At 60.8% G+C, this 24,944-nt stretch overlaps 1 protein-coding gene across 1 annotated transcript in view; it reads left to right on the plus strand.

Annotated features, from left to right (window-relative positions):
• The window catches only part of MEIS3 (Meis homeobox 3), a 33,503-nt gene extending 14,063 nt beyond the window's left edge, over positions 1–19,440 (plus strand). Inside the window, exons 6-12 of the mRNA XM_077840262.1 lie at positions 3,448–3,597; positions 7,960–8,071; positions 14,028–14,173; positions 16,656–16,732; positions 18,005–18,063; positions 18,356–18,442; positions 19,382–19,440. Of these exons, the coding sequence (XP_077696388.1) occupies positions 3,448–3,597; positions 7,960–8,071; positions 14,028–14,173; positions 16,656–16,732; positions 18,005–18,063; positions 18,356–18,442; positions 19,382–19,440 (690 nt within the window). The remainder of the gene's footprint in view (positions 1–3,447; positions 3,598–7,959; positions 8,072–14,027; positions 14,174–16,655; positions 16,733–18,004; positions 18,064–18,355; positions 18,443–19,381) is intronic.
• The last annotated feature ends 5,504 nt before the right edge of the window (positions 19,441–24,944 follow it).

The following is a 24,944-nucleotide window of genomic DNA, read 5'->3' on the forward strand; positions in this document are numbered from 1 at the left end:
AGTTTTGAGTGTTTGGGTTGGAACAACATTTCTGTTGGAATTTTCCTTTCCTTTGATTTATTTTTATAGTTTTAAAATGTCTAAAATCCAAACAAATTGTTTTGGGTTGGTTTTTTTAAGCTTTTAGATTCACTAAAAGTTCCAAGAAATTTTGTTTTCAGGTCAACACAAAACTATTAAAGAAACATTGTTTTTTGAACTGCCAGTAAGCCCCCCCTCCAAATTGGTTATTGGGAGAGCTGTAGCTGCTAGGCGCTCTGGTACTACAAATAATAAATTACTGATTTACAATAGACGTGCTGCTCTGGTGAATAAGGTGAATCCCATGCATGTGTGTTTGTAGGACTGGGGATTTAAACAGGACAGACCCAATCCAGATCCCCTTGAACTCGGCTTTATGCTTTGCAGAATAAGGATAGAATTAAACACCCGCTTGACAGTAAGCATGGGCTTAAGGGCCTCGCTTACCTTTAAGCACCTAGGTAGACTTTGACTTCAATACCCCTCAGTGGACTGGATCCCTAGCGGGTGCTAATCAGTACAGTCAGTGGCAGAGTTCTTGTAGAAATGGTGATAAAGGGACATGGAATCTCTCCATTTTTTTTTTTTTTAAAAGCAATCAATCTATCTATGGTGCCTATCACCATAGCCTCTGGGCATGTCCCAATCTTCCATGTATTTACCCTCCCTGGGAACATAGAGTGGAGCTGTTATCACAGAGGTGGAACTGAGGCACAGAGAAACTGACAGGTTAGATCCTCCAAGGTGTTTAGGCACCTAGATGTTAATGGGAATTAGGCACCTAAATACCTTGGAAGTGATTTTCCACAAGATCACACAAGGAATCTGTAGGAGAGATAGGAACTAAACCCAGGCTGCCCGAGACCCAGACGAGGGCTCTAACCGCTGAGCCGCCCTCCCTAGGTGCGGCTGCTTTGTAAAATGGACTCTGTTAATTCACGGTAGCTGCAGCTAGTTCTGACAATACTTTAGTCTCCAGTAGCCAAAGCCCTGCGTAGCATGTGTCATTGTTAAAGTAATGAAACCAGGGTGTTCCAGGCCTCCACCGCAGCTCCGTGCTGTTAAAGAGACATGTAGAGGTTTATCTTTTTATGAAAAAAAGAAAAAACACAACAAAAACCAGGGACAGACCTTCCCCTAGTGTCAATCAACGTAGCTCCTTTAAAATCAAGGATAGTGGAGCCAACTGCATAGGGGCTGGAGTCTGAACAAAATACAGATGATGCCTGGAGTTAGACCAAACGCTTTCCAAGTGACCCATCCAGGGGATAAGCAAATGATGCCCCTACGAACGGGCCCATATGGTGGCTGGTTTTGATTTACGGAGAAGCCGGGGGGACATTTCTTGACGCTCTCACAAGCGGAGATCGGGATAAACTTTGCATTTGGGCGGAACGTCATGCAAGTGAAAGACCAGGATGTCTGAGGCCTAGTCTGCGCTCAGATTTTGCCCCAGTATAAACTCTGCTCCAGAGAGGAGTGGTGTTGTGGGAGGAGACCTGCCCAGGTGGGTGGATGACAACTGAATTCTGCTAGCATCACGTCAGAATTTGCCAGTTCTCTTCTCCAGCAGCTTAAGGGCCAGTCTGAATTAGAAATTTTGCCCCCTCAACATCTAATTGCGCCAGTTCCAACCACTAACACACATGCCATTGAAACGGTTTGAAATCGATTTAACGTACTGCGGTAATAATCTGCCACCACAGGGCTAGAGGGTCAGATTCTGATTTTAGTTAAACTGGAATCAGTCGGGACTCAGAGCCCTGCAAGTCAGTGGAGTTATTCCAAGAGCCGAATTCCGAATTGGCACATGGCTCTGGTGGAATTGACACAGGGAGTGAGATCAGAATCGGGCCCTATGGACTTCACCCATTGAGATGTTAGTGAGCCAGACCCTCTGCCCCTTTCCCTGGTGTAAAGCAGGAGTCAACTGGGCTAGCTTAGCCCAGCCAGCTGTAGAGAGAGCTGTTAACCGTGGTGCAGGAGGTGTGGTTTCAATCGGTGAGCCGGATTCTCCCCAGTCATACCCTGGTGTAAATGGGGAGTAATGCCACTGAAGGAGGAATGAGCAAGATCAGAGTCAGGCCCCGCTGATTTGTCAGTCCAGCGTTTGTGCGGGTTGAAATCAAAACGTGATTGGCGAGAGACCTCCAGCACGTGGCGACCAGCCGTGGCTCCGTGGGGGTCCGCGGGCCAGATCCCCGGCTGGCGCGGAGGGGCGGATCTGGCCTGTTCCCCTCCCCAGGCGGTGGGTCTGGTGAATTCCAGGCATGATGCAATCGCGAAGGGGGAGGGATGGGGGGGGTCCCAGAGCCCAGGCCAAGCGGCTTGCCAGGTTAATGAGCTCATTAGAGCCACAATCGCCCTCATGGTTTTTAACTCGATAATCCCCTTGTTAATGGAGTAATTAACCCTTTGAGCGCCACAGCGGGCGCCTGCTGGCAGCTGATAAAAGGGGGTTGTGGGCGCAGTGGGGGGGGGGGGCGAAGTGCTTCTGCTAAGGGCAGGGAAGAAAGGGGAAGCCGGGAGCTGGGGCTTTTCAGAGCCAAAGGCCGGGAGAGAGGAAAGGCAGAGGAGGGACCCACAACACCCGCCACAAATACACCAGGAGGGGTCCTGGACTGGGGCAGATGGGCTCCGGTCTTCTCACTAGGAGGTGTATTATGGTAACACCTAGATACCTCCCCCCCCCCCCCGCAACCGAGATGGGGTTCCCATTGTGCCCTGCTCTGCAGAGACAGATCCCCCCCCGCTCGAGACGTCCCGCCCCCCATCACACCTGCCCGGCCCTGCCCAACCTCTGTCTGTCTCCACTTCCTGTCTCTTCGACCGGAGGCTCTCCAAGGCGGGGATGGTCTTTTCAGCTCAGTGTTTGTGCAGCCCCTAGCACGCCGGGCTAGACCAGACAGGGCCGAGCACCTGGAGGTCCTGGGGCTACCGTAATACACCTAACAAACACAAAAAAACCCTCACAGAAAATAAAAAAAAAACAAAAAACCCTCTCCTCCTTCCGGAGTCTAGCTGATCTCAGAGGAGGAGGGCCCAGGAGCAGAGCTAACACAAGGCGGGGGGGATCTTATCCCCCACATTTGCTGCGGTGGGCTTCTCCCCCTTCATCTGAAGGATCTGGTGGCACCTGTCGCTGTCAGACGCTGGAGATAGCCCCTGACTGCTGATCCCGGCCGGCCGGCCGGCCCTCTGTCCCTACGGGACTTGTCTGGATCTTCTCTGCCAGGGCCAACCAGGCTAAAGCATCAAAGAGTCAGGCTTCCGGGTGGTTCCTCTCAGCTCAGGGCTGGGGAGACGGGACGCCGGGCCAGATGGGCAGGCCTGACTGGGAGCTGCTGAAAAGCACTGAGCCCAACTGGGTTGTGGCCCAGCCACCTGGGCTCGCGCCTCTTAATGTTCCTCCTTTCTGGGGAGCAGGTACACGACCTGTGCGACAATTTCTGCCACCGCTACATCACCTGCCTGAAGGGGAAGATGCCCATCGACCTGGTGATCGATGACCGGGACGGGGGCTCCAAATCCGACCTGGAGGACTTCACGGGGTCCTGCGCCAGCCTCTCTGACCAGGTGGGAGTCCAGACACCTGCTTTAGACACGAGGTCTGGGGGGGTCCTTCGTCGTGCTGTGCGGATACACTGTGAAAGACGAGCCTTGCTCCAAAGAGCTCCCAGGCTCCAGAGACAAGGGGTGGGAGGACAAACCGAGGCACAGAGCGGGGAAGTTGCCCACGGTGTCACCGCAGAGCTGGGAACATAACCCTGGTGTCCTGCTTCCCAGACCAGCCCTGTACGCGCTAGGCCATGCTGCTAACAGGAGACATGCGACCCCAGAACCTGGCTCCAAGGTTTTGCAAGCGGCTCACCCCGAGCGGCGGGGATGTTTCTCTGGCTGGCGGCAGTGGGCCCAGCTGGCCTCTCGGGGCTCTGCGAGCACTGGATGGGGACTGCAGGTGCTCAGCGCGGCTCTGGCCAATCCTCGCCCCAGCCGAGCACTTGGAGATGCAGCTGCGTCCCGGTGCGCGTGCATCCCAAAACAGAGGATGCGATGGGATCTCCTGGCACTCTGGGGGTGAGTCCGGCCATCCGGTGGGATGCAAGGCCTTTTCCCCTCTAGGAGGCTCTGATCCAGGTTAGGAGGGGACTGCCAGGCTCAGAGGCAAGAGAAAGGGGGTCTTTCCTCTCCGGCGCTAATGCGGGCATGTGCAGAGACACGCAGGAACGGCCGTGACATGCCACTCGTGCGCCCACGGATGCGTGCAGCCGTTATAGACCCGGACCGACGCACGCCCCTCAGCTACAAACGTGCAGTCGTCCACTGTGCACCCCCAGACAGACACGGGGACCCCTCCAGGCAAGCACTTTACATGTCAGCATGTGTGTTAACAGCCAGGGCCATGCACCCTCCCCCCTCCACATGCATGCAACGCACATGGAGGATTGCAGACAGGTAGGGCCTCGCCCCCCCCCCCCCCCCACATGAATGCACACCACTCAGCCTCACACAACTGCCCCTCCCTGCATGTATGTGACACACCCGCCGGGATTCAGAGTGCTGAAGGCACATGCGGGTGGGACCCTTGTGTTCCCACAGGTGGACTTTTTCCTTGTGCCGAGGAGCAGACTAGCCACCCATTTTCCCAGCCCTGTTTTCCTACTCCGGGGGTCCCCAAGGTGCAGAAAGTCCCCAGGATCTGGACGCATTCCGCCCCTGTTTTAGCAGGGGGGAGCAGGGGGGCTCCATCTCCAGCTCTTGCCCTTTGCAAAAATCCCGAGGCTGGTGTGAGAACTGGAAAAGATCAGCTGGGGACAAGAGACCCCTTGATCCTTCCCAGTAAGAAATCCGTCAAAGAAAGGGACCATACGCTGGCAAAGAAGGGGGCAGGTCCCCTGCTGTGCCAGACCCTCTCAGCACCCCCTTTGGCAGCATGAAGGGGCCCGGGAGGAGGTGGGGGACAGCCTCCAGTGCAGGGGGCAGAGCGCACTGCGCTGAGGCTGTTTTCTGCTCCCCGGGGCCAGAGCGGGCGTCGGGGCAGCCCCGAGGCAGTGCAGCCCAGTGGACAGAACACTGAGCCGGTGCTCGAGAGACCTGGGTTTGATTCCTCGCTCTGGCCTGCTGGGTGACCCATGGCAAGTTTCTTCCCAGCCTTGTGCCTCAGTTTCCCCCATCTTTGAGATCTAGGGATAAAAAGCACACCACAGGCGCTAACTGGTATTCGTTGGGCATTCAGCCGATGCCATCTGCTCAGACTGGAACAGCAAGGGGTGAGGAGCAGCAGCAGCGCTGGGGGTCAGGATTGAGGGGCAGCAGTAGAGCGGGTGGGGGGAGCCCAGGGCTGGGGGGCTGCAGGTCAGGATTGAGCAGCAGCAGGCTTGCCTGTGAGAATCTAGCCCAGCATCTGTTACCACCAACCTGGTCCTGACCAGCCCCTTTGCGTTCCTGGGGCCTGGCTCACCCCCAAAGCGACCACCCGCTCGAAATCTCCTCCCACCCTCACGCAGCTTCCTCCCACCTTGCTCCCTGGGGGACTTGATGTTGTGACAGGGGCCACGGGCAGAAGCCACAGCTCAGAGCGGGGAAGCGTGCGCGGGCTGGATCGGGGGGGGCGGGGTCCCACATCCAAAGGACGCCAGACTCCCCTGCACCCCTCCCGCTTTGGAAACATTCATGACTGAGCCGTGCTTTGGCAACGGGCCGGCGCTCACTCCCCCTGCTGCCCCTTGCCAGTCTGGCCCCTGCCCCCCGCCCGCTGCCCTCTGCTCGCCTGCCCCCCCTCGCTAATGCGGCCGGTGCATTCATTTCCCTGTAGGAACTCTGCTGCATTTCTAACAGGGCCGCAGGCTACTCGCTGTGGGTGGAGGGAGCTAATCCCCAGCCGGGACTTTGTTGTTATAATTAGATGGAGCCCCCCCACCCCCCTGGGGGGTAGATTTGGGGTCAGTTTCAGCATCAAGGCCCTGCATAACCCCCCCCCACACACACACACACACACACAGTCCATCCCTGATTCCAGACCAGGACTTGGGAGCAGCCGGAGGGGAAGCAGCCAAGCCCCCCCTTCCCCCCCCCCCATTGACCCATCTGTCCTTGGGGTTCGGACAATGACAGACACCGGTGGGTCCAGCCTGTTAGCAGGACCCCTCCTAGGGCAGGGGAAACCTCTCATAATACACACACCCACCCCCCCCGCACGCCATGCCTTCAGAGACAGACACACCCAACAATCTGTGCACACACAGGGACACAGACACCGCAAACGCACCCATGATCTTTGTGTCTCCGTGTGTGCCGTGCACAGATCGTGGGTACACGCTGCCAACATACGCTTTCTTTGCATGTACACAGGCACATGCTGCCAACACGCTTGATCTGGGTGGGTGCACACGCCTGATCTTTGCACACACACACGCTGCAAACAGCATCGCGGCCGGTAGAGACAACACACACCCACCCTGCAAATGCACACACATGGCAAAACTCCTCTCTTCCTCTGGGGAATATTTGCAGCCTTGTGGATGGCCGAGGAAGGTCTCAGGCTGGAGACGGGAGAATACCCAGCCCTGCTCTTTGGCTTGCAAAGCGGCTGTTTAATGCACAGGCCGGGCCCCAAGACCCCCCCAGAGCAATGAACCAAGTTGTCGGTGTTTGTGGTGAAGCGAGACCCCAACTCCCCAACGACTCTGAGAGCAGCAGAGCGGGGAAAGAGTGGGGTCTAGTGGTTAGAGCAGGGGGACTGGGAGCCAGGACTCCTGGGTTCTATCCCCAGCTCTGGGAGGGGAGCGGAGTCTAGTGATTAGAGCGGGGGGGGGGGCTGGGAGCCAAGACTCCTGGGTTCTCGCCTCGTCTTGGGGAGGGGAGCAGGGCCTAGTGGGTAGAGCAGGAGGCAGGACTCCTGGGTTCTATCCCCAGCTCTGTTAGGGGGAGTGTGGAGTCACTCTGAAGTGACACCAGTTTAAAGGAGGCCAGCGCTGGTAGGAGCAGCGGGAATTTCACTCCACGCGGCCCCGGTGCTTTGGTTACAGTCACGGCTGCAGTCTCGACCTCCTGGGCCTTTAACCAGGGACCTTTGATCCACTCCCTCCCCTACTCCCACGGGGGGCGCGTGTCAGGTTCCTCCCTGCAGCCCGTCCCTCCTTAACCCTTCTAACCGCCAGGCTCCCAGCGAGGGGCCTGGGATCAGCTAGCCGGGGTTAACGAGGTGGGGCACATATGGGGAGGGGGTTAGATGGGCCGAGGGCAAAAGGGATGGCGGAGGGGGAGGGGGTGCAACCTGAGCTGTGTCATTCCTCCTGGGGGCAAAGCCGGTGCCCCTTAAACTCTGCCCTGCAGCCTGGGGGTTCACAGCGATCCTAGGTGTGCAAATCCCGCTCTCCCCCCGGCCCCGTTGTTGTGGGTCTGGTTTTGTTAGAGGGTCTTTTAGTGTTGATAACATGGGAGCAACTAGAGACACCAACTGAGATCGGGCCCCCCCAACTGAGATCTGGGGTCCCTGTCACTGCACAGACCCCCCCCTCACTGACATTCAGGGTCCCCATCACAGTGGGTACTTCACAGAACCCCCCAGACTGAGACCTGGGGTCCCCATGACACTGGGCGCTGCACAGACTCCCCCCCCCGCCCCAGATCTGGGGCCCCCATCGTGCCAGGCGCTGCACAGACCTCACAACCCAGATGGGGGCCCCTCATTGTGCTGGGGGGGCCCAGACTCCCTCGGCCAAGATCCGCGGCCCCTCCACCCCGGCTCGGGGACCCCTGCCACGCCAGGCATGGCCCCAGGCAGTGCACGCAAGGCGCCGGGCTGAGACGGGGCGTAGCAGGAGTAACCGTGAATTAGCCCGGGCATTACAGGGGGAACAGTGGGGTCACGCTGGCCCTGGCTTCAGCTCCACTACCCGGCGCTCACCCTCCCAGCGCTGCCCTCTCTGTGTTTAGAATAACTCCTGGATCCGAGACCATGACGAGACGGGGTCCACGCACTCGGGAACACCGGGGCCCTCCAGCGGGGGCATCGCCTCGCAGAGCGGGGACAACTCCAGCGAGCCAGGTAAGGTGGGACACCCCCTCCATCCCAGCTCCCTCCCCCGCCCCAGCCCAGCCTGTGGGGCAAAGCCCGGACTGGGGACGGGAGAGAGAAATCTCCTGGCTGGGAGAAAAAAGCTTCTTTACATCCTGAGAAGTACTAGACAGGTGCCATCCAGCCCTGGGATGCAACCGCCTCTGGGGTGGAGCAGGGCCGCTGTTTTTTTCAGCGATCCCTCTCCCAGCCCTGCAATGCAGCCGCCTCTGGGGTGCAGCAGGCCAGATGATTAACAGCCACAGTGGTGCAGAATAGTTTGGGACAGCAAAGCGAAGGAGGATCCCAACTCCCAATGAAATGACACGGGGGGGGAGGCGGTAGAACAGAATCCCTGTAGCTGGAGTTTGATTTGGGGGAGAAATTTGACCCTAGCAAGTGTCACTGATCAGCAGCCCCCCCCGGTACCACACAGTCCCAGCAGCGTTGGCCTGAGCCCAAGCCCCAGGAGGGCGTCTCCCCAGCAACCAGTCACAGGCCTGTGCGACTATCTAGACACACGCGTGTCGCACGAGAGCCTGCCCATCGGGAAACAGCCTCACCTGGGTGAACCCTCGAGGTGGAGCCTCAGTTTCCCAGCTGCTCTTTCCCGGCTCCAGCCAGCCTCTGACGCTGACTAGCCCTGCAGTGAGGTCTCACCCCGTTCCAGGACACCCCAAGTCCAAACCAAGTCAGGGAGCTTCCTAGTCTTCCAGGAGATCCACTAGGCCAGATCTGCCTCTCTCGCTCCCTGCCAAGGGCTTTTCCTTTGAAACTTTCACTGACAGGTGTCCTTGTTTGGGCTGATTGGCCCTTTGGAAGCCCGTTAACCCCTTCCTGCCTTGCATGGCAGCCCGCGTGGCCCGTTCAACCCTGCAATGCAGCTGCCTCTGGGGTGGAGCAGGGTGGCTGTTTATTCCGGGCTCCCTCATGCCCGTGGGTAGGAACCTCCAGTATGGTGTTTCCAAGAGCCCAGCCGCCAGGCCAGACAATGCACCGGCTCTGGGCGCGCACGGTGCTGCCCTCGGCTCGGTGATTACCCGGCGAACGAACCCGGGGAGTGGAGCAGAGAGGGCGGAGGAAGGGGCCACGGCTGCCTTTGGCTCTGGGCTCACCGAGGTCGCCTTCCTCCCTGCTCAGCGCAGCCCCACGGGGAGACTGTGGGGTGGCAGAGAGCCGAACTCAGAGATGGAGGGCAGTGGGGGGGGGGAGAGGGGGATAGAGAGGCAGTGGAGGGATGGAAGGAAAGTGAGGGGGGCAGTTAGGGGGGACTGGAGGAACAGTGCCGGGGGGTTGGAGAGGCAGTGGGGGGACGCATGACCCTGCCTCGTTGCCTGTCTCTGGTGGGGCCCCTAACGTAACAGGAGCCTGAATTAATCACGGTGTGGCCACATGGCCAACCCTCCCCCCCCCCCCCCCCGCAACACCCCGCTCCCGCCTCCCAGCTACACCGTGCAACCTCAGACCGTACACACGCGTGCATGGTGCATCCCCCCCGTGCAAGCTCACAACCCACACACGCGTGCACCGTTCAGCCACACAACACGCACATGATACACCGCACATCTGTGCAACACGTGCGCCCCGTGCAGCCACACAACACACACGCACAGACGTCCGCTGTGCATCTCCACAATGCACGCCCCCCGCACCATGCAGCACTAGACGGGCCTTGTGCATCCACACATGTGCGTGTGTGTGCTGTCCATGCCATACACACGTCCACACACTCTGTGCATCCGTACAACACGGACAAGTGGACTGTGAATCCTTTATAGAGCCACACAATGCGCCCGGGGGTGGGGGGGACGACTATGCTACGCTGCAGGGAGCGGGGCGGGGGATCAGCGGGGGGCGCTCTCCCCAGTCAGGCGGGGCTGGCCCCAGGGTGGCACTAGGGGGCGCTGTGGGGCAGGGAGTGGGGCGGGGGACTCAGCAGGGGGCGCTCTCCCCAGTCAGGCAGGGCTGGCCCCAGGGCGGCACTAGGGGGCGCTGTGGGGCAGGGAGTGCGACGGGGGACTCAGCAGGAGGCGCTCTCCCCTGGGAGGCGGGGCTGGCCCCAGGGCGGCACTAGGGGGCGCTGTGGGGCAGGGAGTGCGGCGGAGGGCTCAGCAGGAGGCGCTCTCCCCTGGGAGGCGGGGCTGGCCCCAGGGCGGCACTAGGGGGCGCTGTGGGGCAGGGAGTGGGGCGGGGGGCAGCAGGGGGCGCTCTCCCCTGGCAGCCAGGGCTGGACCCAGGGTGGCACTAGGGGGCGCTGTGGGGCAGGGAGTGGGGCGGGGGGCAGCAGGGGGCACTCTCCCCTGGCAGGCGGGGCTGGCCCCAGGGCGGCACTAGGGGGCGCTGTGGGGCAGGGAGTGCGGCGGGGGGCTCAGCAGGAGGCGCTCTCCCCTGGCAGGCGGGGCTGGCCCCAGGGCGGCACTAGGGGGTGCTGTGGGGCAGGGAGTGGGGCGGGGGGCTCAGCAGGGGGTGCTCTCCCCAGTCAGGCAGGGCTGGCCCCAGGGCGGCACTAGGGGGCGCTGTGGGGCAGGGAGTGCGGCGGGGGGCTCAGCAGGAGGTGCTCTCCCCTGGCAGGCGGGGCTGGCCCCAGGGTGGCACTAGGGGGCGCTGTGGGGCAGGGAGTGCGGCGGGGGGCTCAGCAGGAGGTGCTCTCCCCTGGCAGGCGGGGCTGGCCCCAGGGTGGCACTAGGGGGCGCTGTGGGGCAGGGAGTGCGACGGGGGACTCAGCAGGGGGCGCTCTCCCCTGGCAGGCGGGGCTGGCCGCAGGGCGGCACTAGGGGGCGCTGTGGGGCAGGGAGTGCGGCGGGGGGCTCAGCAGGGGGTGCTCTCCCCAGTCAGGCAGGGCTGGCCCCAGGGCGGCACTAGGGGGCGCTGTGGGGCAGGGAGTGTGGCGGGGGGCTCAGCAGGAGGCGCTCTCCCCTGGGAGGCGGGGCTGGCCCCAGGGCGGCACTAGGGGGCGCTGTGGGGCAGGGAGTGGGGCGGGGGGCAGCAGGGGGCACTCTCCCCTGGCAGCCAGGGCTGGACCCAGGGTGGCACTAGGGGGCGCTGTGGGGCAGGGAGTGGGGCGGGGGGCAGCAGGGGGCGCTCTCCCCAGTCAGGCGGGGCTGGCCCCAGGGCGGCACTAGGGGGCGCTGTGGGGCAGGGAGTGGGGCGGGGGCTCAGCAGGGGGCACTCTCCCCTGGCAGGCGGGGCTGGCCCCAGGGTGGCACTAGGGGGCGCTGTGGGGCAGGGCGTGGGGCGGGGGGCAGCAGGGGGCGCTCTGCCCTGGCAGGCGGGGCTGGCCCCAGGGTGGCACTAGGGGGCGCTGTGGGGCAGGGCGTGGGGCGGGGGGCAGCAGGGGGCGCTCTCCCCTGGCAGCCAGGGCTGGACCCAGGGTGGCACTAGGGGGCGCTGTGGGGCAGGGAGTGGGGCGGGGGGCAGCAGGGGGCGCTCTCCCCAGTCAGGCGGGGCTGGCCCCAGGGTGGCACTAGGGGGCGCTGTGGGGCAGGGAGTGCGGCGGGGGGCTCAGCAGGAGGTGCTCTCCCCAGTCAGGCGGGGCTGGCCCCAGGGCGGCACTAGGGGGCGCTGTGGGGCAGGGAGTGGGGCGGGGGGCAGCAGGGGGCGCTCTCCCCAGTCAGGCGGGGCTGGCTCCAGGGTGGCACTAGGGGGCGCTGTGGGGCAGGGCGTGGGGCGGGGGGCAGCAGGGGGCGCTCTCCCCAGTCAGGCGGGGCTGGCCCCAGGGTGGCACTAGGGGGCGCTGTGGGGCAGGGCGTGGGGCGGGGGGCACCTGGCAGCCAGGGCTGGACCCATTGCCCCAGTGCGGCGCTAGGGGGCGCTGCGCCTCAGGGAGGTGCTGACTCGGCTTGTCCTGCGGTGGATGGTGCCGGGCCCTGAATTGACCTGGCAGCTCCAAGGGGGTCACCATCACTTCCTGTCCCAAACTGGGGTTCAGAGCTGGTGCACCCCAGGGCCCGCCCTGCTCCCAAGGCCCCTCCCCCTCTTCTCCTAGCTCCCCTCCCCCATCCCAGCACCTCCCTACACCCCACTCCGCTTCCCCACCCCCTCCCTGCTCCCAACCCCCCTCTCCTCTGCACTCTTCTCCCCCAACCACTTCCCTGCTCCTGACGCCCCTGCCCCAACCCGGCTCATCCCTGCACCCCACTCCCCTTCCCCCCACATTGTTCCCTCCCCCCCCAAACCTCTTACGACCCACTTAACCCCCCTCCCCCCCTCCCAGAACCCCACCCCCACCCCAGCCCTTTTGTTCCTGCTGTTCCCTTTGTTCTCTGGGATTTCCCAGCTCTGAAAATCCATCGGCTGCGGGGGGGGGGGGGGGGGGGGCGAGGGAGAACCCAGCCCCCGCAGCACCTTCTCTGATGCATAATTTACCGGCGCTTCAGGCAAGACTTTTAAGCTGCCTTTTAGCCGGAGGATATGAAAGATCAGCAGCTGGAGGGGGGGGATTTATGTTTCTCCGGGGCGGGGGGCTGGGGAGTGGGTTGCAAACGGTGCTAGCAGGTGCCCGCGTGCCCAAGAGAGGACGTAGGATCAGGGCCGAGGCCCGGAGGAGGCTGCGGCCCTGCTGGGGGAGAGCAGCGTCTCGGGGCTGGGGGGAGAAGAGAGCAGGGAACAAAAGCAGCCGTCAGAACCTTTCGGGGGCGGGGTGGGGGGGTTGAACCCACAATCTGCTGTGTCTCGCATCCTGAGCCAAAGGAGAACCCCCAGCAGCTGAGAGCAGGGTAGGGGGTCTAGGACACACAGGAGTGCAATTCCCGTTCCATCCAGGAGGTGGCAGTCACACACACACACACACACACACACACACCCGGCCAGCGAGCAGACCCCGGTTCCGTTTCATTTCACCTCAGCCGCGGGGAAGGTTTGTTTCTCAAAGGGAACCACTTCCCCTGCCAGCCCTTAACGTCGCGGGTTCGAATCCTGCCCCAGGCAGGAGTTCACCGAAAGATGCTGGCAGGGCAGGGGGCCTAGGAGACCTACAGGGAGGGATGCAGTCGTCCGCCCATCATACCCTTCTGTCTGTCCATCCGTTACCCGGCCTCACCCCACCCCACCCCCGTAGCTTCTAAGGCCCCATCCTCATGGTGTGCTGCTGCTTAGCTGCCCTACACCTCTGAGGATCTGGGCCCAGGTGCAAAACACACCTAAGCTCTCCCCAACCACCACTCTGGAGTCACTCAAGTCCCCATCCCGAGGCTGGGGCTGAGAGGAAACTAGAGTCTGTCTGATCCGAAATAGCCTAGTTCTGGGCCCAGCACTGCAAGGAACCAAGGAAAAGTCCCAAATTCCCAAGGCTGGTGAGGCTCGGCCCAGGCTGCAGTGGGGCAGGGATCCAGCATCAGCCACTGGTGGGGGAGTGGGGGGCAGCGGGTTGGAGTAGGGGAGTCTAGGAGCCAGGATTCCTGGGTTCTGGCTCTGGGAGGGGAGTGGGGTCTAGCGGTTAAAGTAAGCATGGAGGACGATTGGGAGCCAGGACCCCTGGGTTCTGTCCCCAGCTCCGGGGGGAGAGCCGGGCCTGGTGCAAGAGGGGACGGGCACTGGGATTTTGTGCGGCTCTAGTGGTTAAAGTAAGCGTGGAGGACGACTGGGAGCCAGGACCCCTGGGTTCTGTCCCCAGCTCCGGGGGGAGAGCCGGGCCTGGTGCAAGAGGGGACGGGCACTGGGATTTTGTGCACTGGTGAAGACGCTTGCCCAAGGTGCAGGAGAAGGAGACGTGAAGCAAGGGTGGAGAACAGCCAAGAGTCTGCACTTCTCATTCTCGCCCCTAGGGGCCCATGTGCCCCCTGCTGTGGCTCTTTGTCACCCCCTAGTGGCTCAACCGCGTTTATGAGTCAATGCCAGGGAAGGGGCCGAGAGCTCTCCTTTAGCTCAAGCCGCAAGGGGCAGGTGCCTCGGTAGAACCGCTCCCTGGTTCAAGTCCTGCTCCTGGACACTCAGGGTGCCTTCCTTCCAGGGGACTGCCTGGATAACAGCGTGGCCTCCCCCAGCACCGGGGATGACGATGACCTGGACCGAGACAAAAAACGCAACAAGAAGCGGGGGATCTTCCCCAAAGTAGCCACCAACATCATGCGGGCCTGGCTGTTCCAGCACCTGTCGGTGAGTGACGAGAAGGGGGCAGGGCAAGGCCAGGTGCCAGAGACGTAAGGAGGGAAAGTGAGTGAGACAGAAGCCATGGGGTTGGACTGGAGTGTAATGGTTAGAGCCTGGGACTCCTGGGTTCTATCTCTAGCTCTGGGAGGGGAGTGAGGTCTAGTGGTCAGAGCAGTGGACAGCTGGTAGCCAGGACTCCTGGGTTCTATACCCAGCTCTGGGAGGAGAGTGGGGTCTAGTGGTTAGAGCAGAGGGAGATGGGAGCCAGGACTCCTGGGTTCTGTTCCCAGCTCTGGGTGGGGAGCCCAGAGGGGCACTGGCATAAGAGAACCAGGCCTGCAGTGAGCGTGCAAAGTGCCCCCTAGCACAGGGAAAGGTCCCACCTACACTCACCGGAGCTGTGGGACCCCAGGCCGGTCCCGGCCCCCAGTGCCGGTTACAGCTCAGAGAGCTGGTGAACGGCCCAGTCCCCGAGTGGGCAGGCTGCTGAATTGCCATTTCACTGCTGTGCCACCGAGCAGTTAGGGGAGCTGCGGCACCCGTCTCTCCCTGGTTAGTTAAACAAAGCCGAGTTAATGAGCGCTGACCAATTAGTCACTAATTGACGACACCATAAACCTATTAGGGACTGGGAAGGGGTAATCAATTCTGGTCGATTACCCCGAACCCACTGGCTGGTGCTGCCACCCCAGAGGGCTCTGCTTAGCAGAGGCTTTTCCCAGCCTGGCGGGATAGGGGGTGACCCCCCCCAGTGAGTCTGTCCCCCCACCCAGCCCCCCATTTCTGAAACTGGAGACTCTTCATGGGGAGCCTTCCGGTGGAGCGGGAAGTTGGCATAAATTGTGCCATGCGCTAACTGGGCGGGTCAAAGTTGAATTTTGGGAAGGGTGTAGAATAGGGAAGGAGGCTGGGAGCCAGGACTCCTGGGTTCTCTCCCTGGCTCTGGGAGGGGAGTGGGGTCTAGTGGTTAGAGCAGCAGGGGTCAGGACCCCTGGGTTTATTCATAGCCAGCTATTATAGGCTAGCAAATAGCCAGGCCTAGAACAATACTCTCCCGAGTCCCAGTTCATTGCTCCATCCACTAGCCCGCACTGCCGACAGAATTAGCCCATTCAGCCTGTCATAGCTGGGCTTGGACCCTGCTCCCCAAGTGCCAGAATCTCAGGCCTTGAGCTGAGGGGGCAACTCCATCAGCCAGTAGCAGTAGAAGGCTCTTACCCTCTGTGGACCAGACATTGAAGGGGGCACATGATGCATGTAACCACCACAAAGAGCAAATGTCACAGTCGTAAATGTCACCATCGAAGGAATGATCCCTGCCTGGGCCAGACCCTGATGCCAAATTAACCTGGCCACACCCTGGCCCCCAGTGGCCCCCCGGCCCCAAATGGACCCTACCTAGCCCAAACTGAACCTCAGCTGGCCCAGATCCTGGTACCCAACGGACCTGGCCCAGATCCCTCCTCGTCTGTGATGCCTGGGATTCTAACCTATTTTTTGGAGGCATCAAATCTCCCCTGGGAGCTCTGAATTTGCCTCCTAGCAACTGCCCAGCTTGCGGTGACCTGGGCAGCCAGGGAAGGCTGCCTGTCATCTGTCACCGCGCTGTCAGGGCCGGGGGGGGCTTGGCAGAGGTCTCGGGGTGACCCACAGAACGGTGCTGCCTCATCCATCATTGGGGCCTGGCAGGGAAAGCACGAGGCTGCCTGGCCTTTGATCGGCAGGACCTTTGCTGCCCTGCGGGATGGGAGGACGAGGTTTCTGAGCCAGGCCATCTGGTTGGAAGCTGAGGAAGGGGGAGGCTGAGGGCGGGAAGGATCCCAGAGCTGGGAATAGAACCCAGGAATCCTGGCTCCCAACCCCCTGCTCTAACCCACATCTCTAACTACTAGAGGGAAGTTTTAAACCTGTTCACTATAGATCCGAGGCCCCAGGGCTGGCAGCATCCGTGGCAGGGAATACTGGGCATTTTGTGTAGGGAATGATAATAATTAGTGTTAATTATGTTTTTACTTCATCCTAGGGTCTCAAAGCACTTGACAAATATTGACCACCTTTTCTTATGAGGTAGAGAACTCAGGACTCCTGGGTTCCATTTCCAACTCTGGGAAGTGGGGTCTAGTGGTTGGAACTGGGGAGTGGGAGCCAGGACTCTGGGTTCTATCCCCTGCTCAGGGGATGGTGTAGGAGGAAGGCTCGAAATCAGGACTCCTGGGTTCAATTTCCTGCTGTGGGAAGGGAGGATGGGCTGGGAGCCAGGACTCTTGGGTTCTCTCCTTGTCTCTGGCACTAGCTTCACCCAAGCCACTTACCCTCTTTGTGACTCAGTTTCCCCATCTTTATAATGGAATTAAAGTGTCCCTGTCACCAGGCGGCTCGCAGGGCCTGGTGCCCTCCGGCCAAGGGCTTTGAGATTCTCCTGTGGCCGGGGGCGCCGCGTGGCCAGGGCTGCCCCCGGGGTCACGCTGCTCTCTGCTCTGGCCTGCAGCACCCGTACCCCTCGGAGGAGCAGAAGAAGCAGCTGGCACAGGACACGGGGCTCACCATCCTGCAGGTCAATAACTGGTAAGGTTGGCCTGGAAGCTGCCCTGGGGGGGTGGGGTGATCCCACCTGCACCCCCTCTTACCGTCCCTCCATGCCCCTCAGCCCACCCCCACCACCATTCCTCGTGACCCCACCCCACTCCCCTACACGTCCCCTCCCCCTTTGCACCCCTCATGATAACCCCCCCATCCCAGCATCTCCCCCTCGCAACCCCCCCTGCCTCTGGCATCTCCCCCTCCCCCCTCGAACCCCGCATCCCAGCATCTCCCGCTTCCCCCTCACAACCCCCCCCCCCACGTCCCAGCATCTCCCCGTCCCCCTCCCAACTCCCCAACCCCTGGCATCTCCCCCTCCCCCCTTGCAGCCCCCCCCCGGCATCTCCCCCTCACAACCCCCCTCCTCTGACATCTCCCCCTGGCCCCTCGCAAACCCCCCTGCCTCTGGCATCTCCCCCTCCCCTTCACAACCCCTGCCCCTGGGATTATCCCATCCCCGCTCACAACCCACCCCCCCACTTCTGGCATCTCCCCCCTCACAACCCTCTCTGCCTCTGGCTTCTCCCCCTCCCCCCTCACACCCCCATTCCACTGACCCTCCTTGCAACCCACCATGCCCCTGGAATCGCCCACCTTGCAGCCCCCACCCATGCCCTTCACTTCCCCACCCCTCTCATCTCTTCCCCCCATGCACCCACCCATGGGCCTCCTGCCTTCCCCTCCCCCACACCCTGGCACCCCCCACACACCCATGATCAGAGTAAGACCTCCCCCCAGAAGCAGGGGCTGGGGGCCCCTTTCCCCTCATGCAGACCCCGGGCCCTGTGAGGAACACTGTGGGGAGGGGGGTTCTGGGGAACACGGTGGACTCAGGGTTAGAATCGGGGGGGGGTGTCTCTAGGACGCCTGGGTTCTATCCTCAGCTCTGGGAGGGGAGTGGGGTCTAGTGGTTAGAGCAGGGGAGCTGGGAGCCAGGACTCCTGGGTTCAATCCCTGGCTGTGGGGTGGTGGTTGGGGGGGGGGCAATGAAGTGGGCGGGGGGGACTGATCCCCTGTCAGGCCTATTTGGCACCCAATGGGGGGCACATGCCCCCGAGGAGGCTGTTGTGGTCCCTTCCCCAGATAGACACGCTGCAACAACCCCGGGAGACAAAACCCCCCGGTGCGGGTGGGGGGGCTGTGACCTCCACCCTCCCCTTGCACCTGACGTCCCTGGGTCTCCGGGCTGTGTCCTTCTCCCCCCAGCCCCAGCCGCTCCGGGACTCACCCTCTGTCTGTCTGTCCCGCCCGGTGCAGGTTTATTAACGCCCGGAGGCGCATCGTCCAGCCGATGATCGACCAGTCCAACCGCACAGGTGAGGCCCAGCTGGCGGGGCTCTGGCGGGGGGGGGGAGAGGCGCGGGGGCACGGCAGGGGGGGAGCCCGCGAAACCCTCTGCCTGCCAGACCTGGACAAGGCCACGGGGACCGAGCGCCCTGCTGCCCGACAGAGGAGGGGGTGGCATGCCCCCCCCCCGGGCCTGTGTCCTGCCCCCGGAGGAGCGGGGCTCGTGCGCCCCACTCTGCAGAGCCCACAGTGCCCCCCACCCACACTTTGAAACTGCCCCCCGATCTCCACCGTGACCTTTCCTCCCTCTCTTGGGCGCAGGTCAGGGGGCGCCCTACAGCCCCGACGCGCAGCCCATCGGCGGGTACGTCATGGACGGGCAACAGCACATGGCCATCCGCCCCCCAGGTAAGGCTGGAGCGGGGTGGGGCTGGACTAGCTCGCCGGCCTCCTCCGTCCAGTCCAGTTTCATTCCTCCCTCCCCTGGCGACAGTGGGGGGAACCGGAGTCCTGGGGGGCGCCAGGGGGTGGGACCGAGAAAACGGGACATGTACTTTCCTCCGGAAACGTCTCCAGCCGTAAAAAATATATATCAGGGCCCCCCCCTTCCCCTCGCCCCACACCGGTTCCTATTCTTCATTGCAAGGACGAATTCCTCTTCGATTCAGCGTGAAAATTTTTTGGGGGGAGGGGGGAAAGGGTTTTAAATTCTCCCTCCAAATTTTTTTCTGTTTCGATTGGAATCGAAGCCCAAACGGCTGGTTTGTCTCTGGGGGGAGGGGGGAAAAATCTCCCCCATTCCAGCAATTCCCCCCCCCCGACCCCCACCCCCCGAGTGTGTTTTGTATCTGTCAGAAAAAGACGTGTTTCGATTGGGGGGGGAAGCGGGGGGGACCCCCTTTTCGCTGAGGAAGACGTCCAGCCAGGCCCCAGTGCGACTCGATGTCCCTCGAGACACAGTCACCAGAAGTGGAATGAGGTGGGCCGGTCTCAGACAGGAGCCCACCCCCACTAAACAGCTGATGCTCCTGGCTGCTGTCCCGGCCGGGTGAACCTGCGCCATGGGGGAGGGCTGGGGGAGGGGCTGGCATGGTGCGTGCCGTTTTATGGGCCCCCCCCTTTCCATGCTGCATCAAACCCAGGGGGAAGCCTTTAAACCGGGCTGCGGAAAGGTTTGGTCTAGCTCCCCCGTCAGATATGGGCTGGAGGCGGGAGCGACGGGGGCGGGAGGCTGTTCAGCTTGGGTCAGCCGGGCCGGCCGGACCAGGGGGTCCCGTCCGACCCCGGGATCTAGGGCTCTGGGGCTGTGGGTGGGGTCTCAGCTCTCCTCCCCCCCCGCCCCGCCAGGTCCGATGGGCAGTATGGGCATCGCCATGGGAATGGAGGGCCAATGGCACTATATGTGAGCTGCCTGCTGACGCCGACGCTGGGGGAGGTGAGTATGGGGCCGGGGGGGGGGGGGGGGGGAGGCGACGTCGGTCCCTGCAGGAGAGGGGCCTGCCCCTGGCTTTTCTCGTTTCACCCCTCGCAGCTACTGGGTCCTGGACTGATCCCACCTGGGGTCAGCACTGGGGGGGGTGGGGGGGGGCCAAGGAGAATCACCCAGCAGTCATGGGGCAGGGGGGGGGGGAGGTAGCGTGAGCCACGCTGGGTCTGGGGGGGGCAATTGTGAGCTAGCCCCATCCCTCCCCGGACCAACCTCCTGCCTTCATCCCCTTTGCCCGTCTCCCCTCCCGCACCCCGTTCCGACCTGCCCATCCCCCGACCTGCCTTCCCCGCCCCCCGTGTAGCACTAATCTGCCCCCCCCCCTTCCCCGTCTCTTCCAGGTTTCCAGGATATGCCGGGCCCTGCCGGGCCATTATCCTGCCGGGCCCACGGGCACAGAACTCATGCAGCAGCCAGGGTACAGGCACCCCCTCTCCCCCTATCCTCCCCCTCCCCTCTTCCCGCCAGCCCGTGCCATGGCCCCTCCTCCCCCCGCCCCCTCATGCCCCCAGGCAGCAGCCCGCGACGCCCGCCCCGACACCCCAGAGTTGGGGGGAGGCCGCCCCAGAGCGGGGCGACCATGGACACAGAGACCCCTGCTGCCGTCCCCGTCCCTCCCTGCCCCCCACGGATCCGCCCCCCTCTCCCGCCATCCCCCCAGGAACCCCTCGTCCGAGCGGACAGAGCGGGCCGCGCTCGGGAGGACACGAAGCCGGGCCGTCGAGCATCGCAAGGCTCCGAGAGGCCGACGGAGAAGCCAGACTCGGGCACTTAAGAGAACGTGAACCTGACCCGCCCGGCTGCCTGCCAAGGAGCTACTCGGTCGCATTTCAGAGAAGGATTCGGGGCTCTTTTGTGTTACTTTGGGGCTGGTTTCTTATTTCCCTCCATGCACGCACGCACCCCCCCCCCACTCCCCCAACAGAAAGAAACAGCCTCTCTGTTCAGATTTTCACCCCTCTCCACCGCCGTCGCTAAGCTCCGGAGTCTTTCGGGGCCACCGAATCCGTCGGGTGTTTTGGTTTGGTTGGTTTTTTAATTATGAATGAATTAATTATTATTGACGCGCAGAACGGGGAAGTAAATTAACTTGTACATTTTTTTTTTCCTGGTTTGGGGGGTTTTTTTTGGAGGTGGGGGGGAAGGGTTTGGTTTGATCTGTTTTTTATGATATAAAAAACAAATCCCAAAAAAGCGGTTTTGTGTGTATGTGTGGGTGTGGAGCACTTTTCCTCGGTGGATCTCACACGCATTAGGCCAAGTCGTTATTATTAATTGGCATGTGTATTCGTGAACCCAATCAAGGCTCCTGGCAACGAACTTAGACCCAGAGCCTCAGGAAGGAAGCTGCACCATGCAGTCTAGGACCTCAGTCCTGCCGCGATTTGTGCGTGGGTTTAACCGAGGCTGCAATGCTGCGTTCACGGCTGGCGTTTTACTAAGAGCCTCAGGAATGTCCGGCTGGAAGGGCCCTCGAGAGGCATCACGTCCAGCCCCCTGCGCTGAGCCCAGGACCAAGTAACTCTAGACCAGCCCCGGACAGGGGTTTGCCCAACCTGGTCTTAAATCCTCCAGTGACGGGGACTCTACAAGCTCCCTGGGTCACCTGTCCCAGAGCTTAACTGTCCTTAGAGTTAGAAAGTTTGTCTTAATAGCCAACCTAGATCTCCCTTGCTGCTGATTAAGCCTGTCCCTTTTTGTCCTGGACAGGGAGAACAGTTGATCACCGTCCTCTTTGTACCCTCCCTGAACAGATTTGACGACCGTTCTCAGGTTCCCCCTCACCCGTCTGTTCTCCAGACTAAATGGGCCCCCCCCTTTTTTTAAACCTTTCCTCCTAGGTCAGGTCTTTCGAAACCATTTTATAGTTTTTGTTCTTCTCCTCTGGATGAGCCCAGGGCCGGGAAAACAATGCCCTGCAGCGAGAACCAAATCTCCTTAAGTATTTCCGTGGATCTCAAATCGCTTGGTGCAGGAAACTGGTCTTGTTCGCCACAGCTTGTCAGAGGTCACGCAGCAGGCAGAACGAAGACTAGAGCCCAAAACTCCTGTGAGTTAGGCCACTTCGCTAACCATTCTGCCTCCCTATGCATACCTGTCTGTCTAAGCTCCTCCCAGAGCAGAAATCAACAACCCCCTCCCGACAGCTGGGCTTGGCAGAATTCAATTTTTATTGTTTTATCATTTGGACAGATACCAATATTTCTTTTTAAGCTTTTTATTTAATTTAAATTCTCACCCCTGTGTAAAATTACGGGGTTTAAGCATTTTAAAAAATTGATTTAAATTCACAGTTGTGGGAAATGATTGTGGGGGGAGACAATGATTTAATAACAGTAGATGTGGAGGTTCAAAAAGTTAAAGCTTTATAGCCCACAAAAACACAACTGGTCAGCGTCCCATGTCACAATGTACCAAGTAAATGTCCTTAAATCAACAAATCGTACCTGTTTTCACTACTGATTTGCGAGTCTGTTTGTAACCAGCCTAAATCAAAAGTCGCAATCCGTAGCTCTCAACCTTTCCAGAGCTCCCCTTCCAGGAGGCTGATTTGTCTGGCGTTACCCCAAGTTTCACCTCACTTAAAAACGACTTGCTGACAAAATCAGACTTCATAATGCAAAAGTGTCACTGCTGCACTGTTACCGAAAATTGCTGACGTTCTCCTTTTTACCACACAATTAGAAAATAAATCGATTGGAATATAAATATTGCACTGACATTTCCGTGTCTCATATATAGAGCCATGCAAACAAGTCACTGTCTGTATGACATTTTAGTTGGTACTGACTTCACCAGGGCTTTTTATGTAGCCCGTTGTAAACTAGGCAAATAGAAGACCCCTGGAAGACCTCTGCGTACCCCTGGTGGAGAACCACTGGTCTAAATCACTGGAATTTTAATCTAATACATTGCAGCCTTTTTCCTCCCTTGCCTAGCTGTTGATTTCAATTATTATGAGGAAATGTTTTCCCCCCTCAGTTTGTGTGTGTAATTGACATTGACTGATACAAATCCAATCCTTCCCAGCCCAGCGATCCATTCCAAGGCCAGACGGCCCCGCTGTGACCATGGAGTCTGGCCTCCCGTATGACACGGGCCTGAGAACTTCCCCCAAACGATTTCTAGAAAACCTACCCAATCTTGATTTCAAAATTGCCAATGATGGCGAATCCACCACACCCCTGGGTAAATTCTTCCAATGGTTAATGACCCTCACTCGTAATCAGTGATGAGCTGCCAAAATCTTAACAATGTGTCCCTTCCTCACCCCACGAGGGGGTCGTTGCCCACCCCCGCTCCCCGGGACTCCTGCCCCATCCAACCCGCCCCGCGTTCCTTGACGCCCCCCCCAGGACCCCTGCCCCATCTACCCCCCTCCCCTGTCCCCTGACTGCCCCCAGAACCGAGCAGAAGGGTCTCATGGGCCACCGTAGTGGGTGCCCACTCCACCCCTAAGAGCCAGAGGTACCTGCTGGGGGGCGAGGTGGGGAGTCCCGGCGGTGCTTACCTGGGGCAGCTCCCAGGAAGCATCCGGCAGGTCCCTCTGGCTCCTGGGGTGGGGGAGCATAGCTGGGGGGGGAGAGCAGGGGGAGCGGCCGCTCCCCCACTGATCACATCAAAAGTGCTTAGGTGCCGACTCCATGGGTGCTCCGGGGCTGGAGCACCCGCGGGGAAAATTTGGTGGGTGCAGAGCCCCCACCGGCAGCTCCCCACCCCGCGGCCGGCCCCAGATCACCTCCACTCTGCCTCCTCCACTGAACGTGCCGCCCCGCTCTGCTTCTCCGCCCCCCTCCCGCCCCAGCTTCCCGCGAATCAGCTGTTCGGCGGGAAGCCGGGGCGGGCTGAGAAGCAGGCCGCGGCTTCCCGCTCAGGCCGAGGGTGGCGGAGGTGAGCTGGGGCGGGGAGCGGTTCCCCTGCGTGCCCCCCACCCGGGTTACCTGCTGCGGCGCGGGCAGCCCTCCTTGCGCCCCCCCCCACCCGAGCTCACCTCCGCTTCGCTTCCCAGGGCCTGAGCGGGAAGACGCGGCCTGCTTCTCAGCCCGCCCCGGCTTCCCGCGCCAACAGCTGATTCACGGGAAGCCGGGGGTGGGGGCGGAGAAGCAGAACGGGGCAGCGCGTTCAGGGGAGGAGGCGGAGGCGAGCTGGGGCCGGGGGTGGGCCGGGGAGCTGCCGGTGGGTGCTCTGCACCCACCAAATTTTCCCCTTGGGTGCTCCAGGATTGGAGCACCCGCGGAGTCGGTGCCGAAGGAGCCACTTTGGGCCGGTTCAATTTAGAAGCCCTGTTAGAACCGGTTCTCCCTCGCGGAACAACCGGCTCTGAAAGGGCTTCTGAGTTTAACAACCGGCTCCAGCTCACCACTGCTCGTAATTACACCTTCTTTCCAATCTGAATTCAGCTAGCTTCAACTTCCAGCCTTTGGATCGTGTTCTACTCGGCACAATCGACTCCTTCAAGGTAGATGGGTCCTGTCCAGTCCCTGGCCCACAGGGTGTTGACCTGTGGGTCAAGCGATGCGGAACTGAGCAATAACCAGACGGGCTCCGGGAAGGGACACTGGCCGGGGGCTGAGCTGCGGAAGCGACAGACGCTTCCTTTCATGATAATTTCCTGGCACAGGGGTCAAGCCCGGGGGTTCCTCATTAAGGATATGCTCAGTGGTGCTGGCCTTTTAGGCTGTTGTCCAGGCCTCAAGCACCAAAGCAGGGGGCTGGGGAGAGGCAGGCTGACGGGGGGTGCGGGGAGCCCCCATTTTGCATTGCTTTCCAGGGCGCTGACAGGACAGCAACTAACACCACAGGGACCTTCCAGAACAAAGTCTGCTTCAGCAGATGTGGCAGGACATTTCCCCATGGCTACACCCCACCCCTGAGCTGGGAATGGGACCCAGGAGTCCAGACTCCCAGCCCCTTCCAACTACTAGACCCCCATTTCCCTCCAGAGGCAGGACTCCTGGATTCTATTCCTCACTCTGGAAGGGGAGTGGGGAGTCTAGTGGATAGAGCAGGGGCTGGATACCAGGACTCCTGGGTTCTATTCCCAGCTTGGGAAGTTCTGCTTTGACCTTTTGGAACAGAACCTTTGACTTTACACCGAGAGATTTCGCTTCTTTGATATTATTGCAGGGAACTCAAAAGACGTCCCCATGGGAGTGAAATGTTTGGTTCCCCCCAAACGAACTGTTTGGAGCCTGGAATTTCGTTTGATGGGAAATGCCGAATTTTTGTGTCCTCGTTCCAGAAACCAGTTTCAAAACTCAAAACTCTGTTTCCATCCCAGCCCTAGAAACCTAGATTCCAAGAGATCCCGATGAGCACCTAGTCTGCTCTCCTGTGTAACACCGCCAGAGGATCACAGAAACGTCCAGCTGGAAGGGACCTCGAGAGGTCAACACCTCCAGTGCCCGGCGCTGAGGCAGGACC

The sequence above is a fragment of the Eretmochelys imbricata genome, chromosome 23, assembly GCF_965152235.1.
Source record: "Eretmochelys imbricata isolate rEreImb1 chromosome 23, rEreImb1.hap1, whole genome shotgun sequence".
Taxonomy (NCBI): domain Eukaryota; kingdom Metazoa; phylum Chordata; order Testudines; family Cheloniidae; genus Eretmochelys; species Eretmochelys imbricata.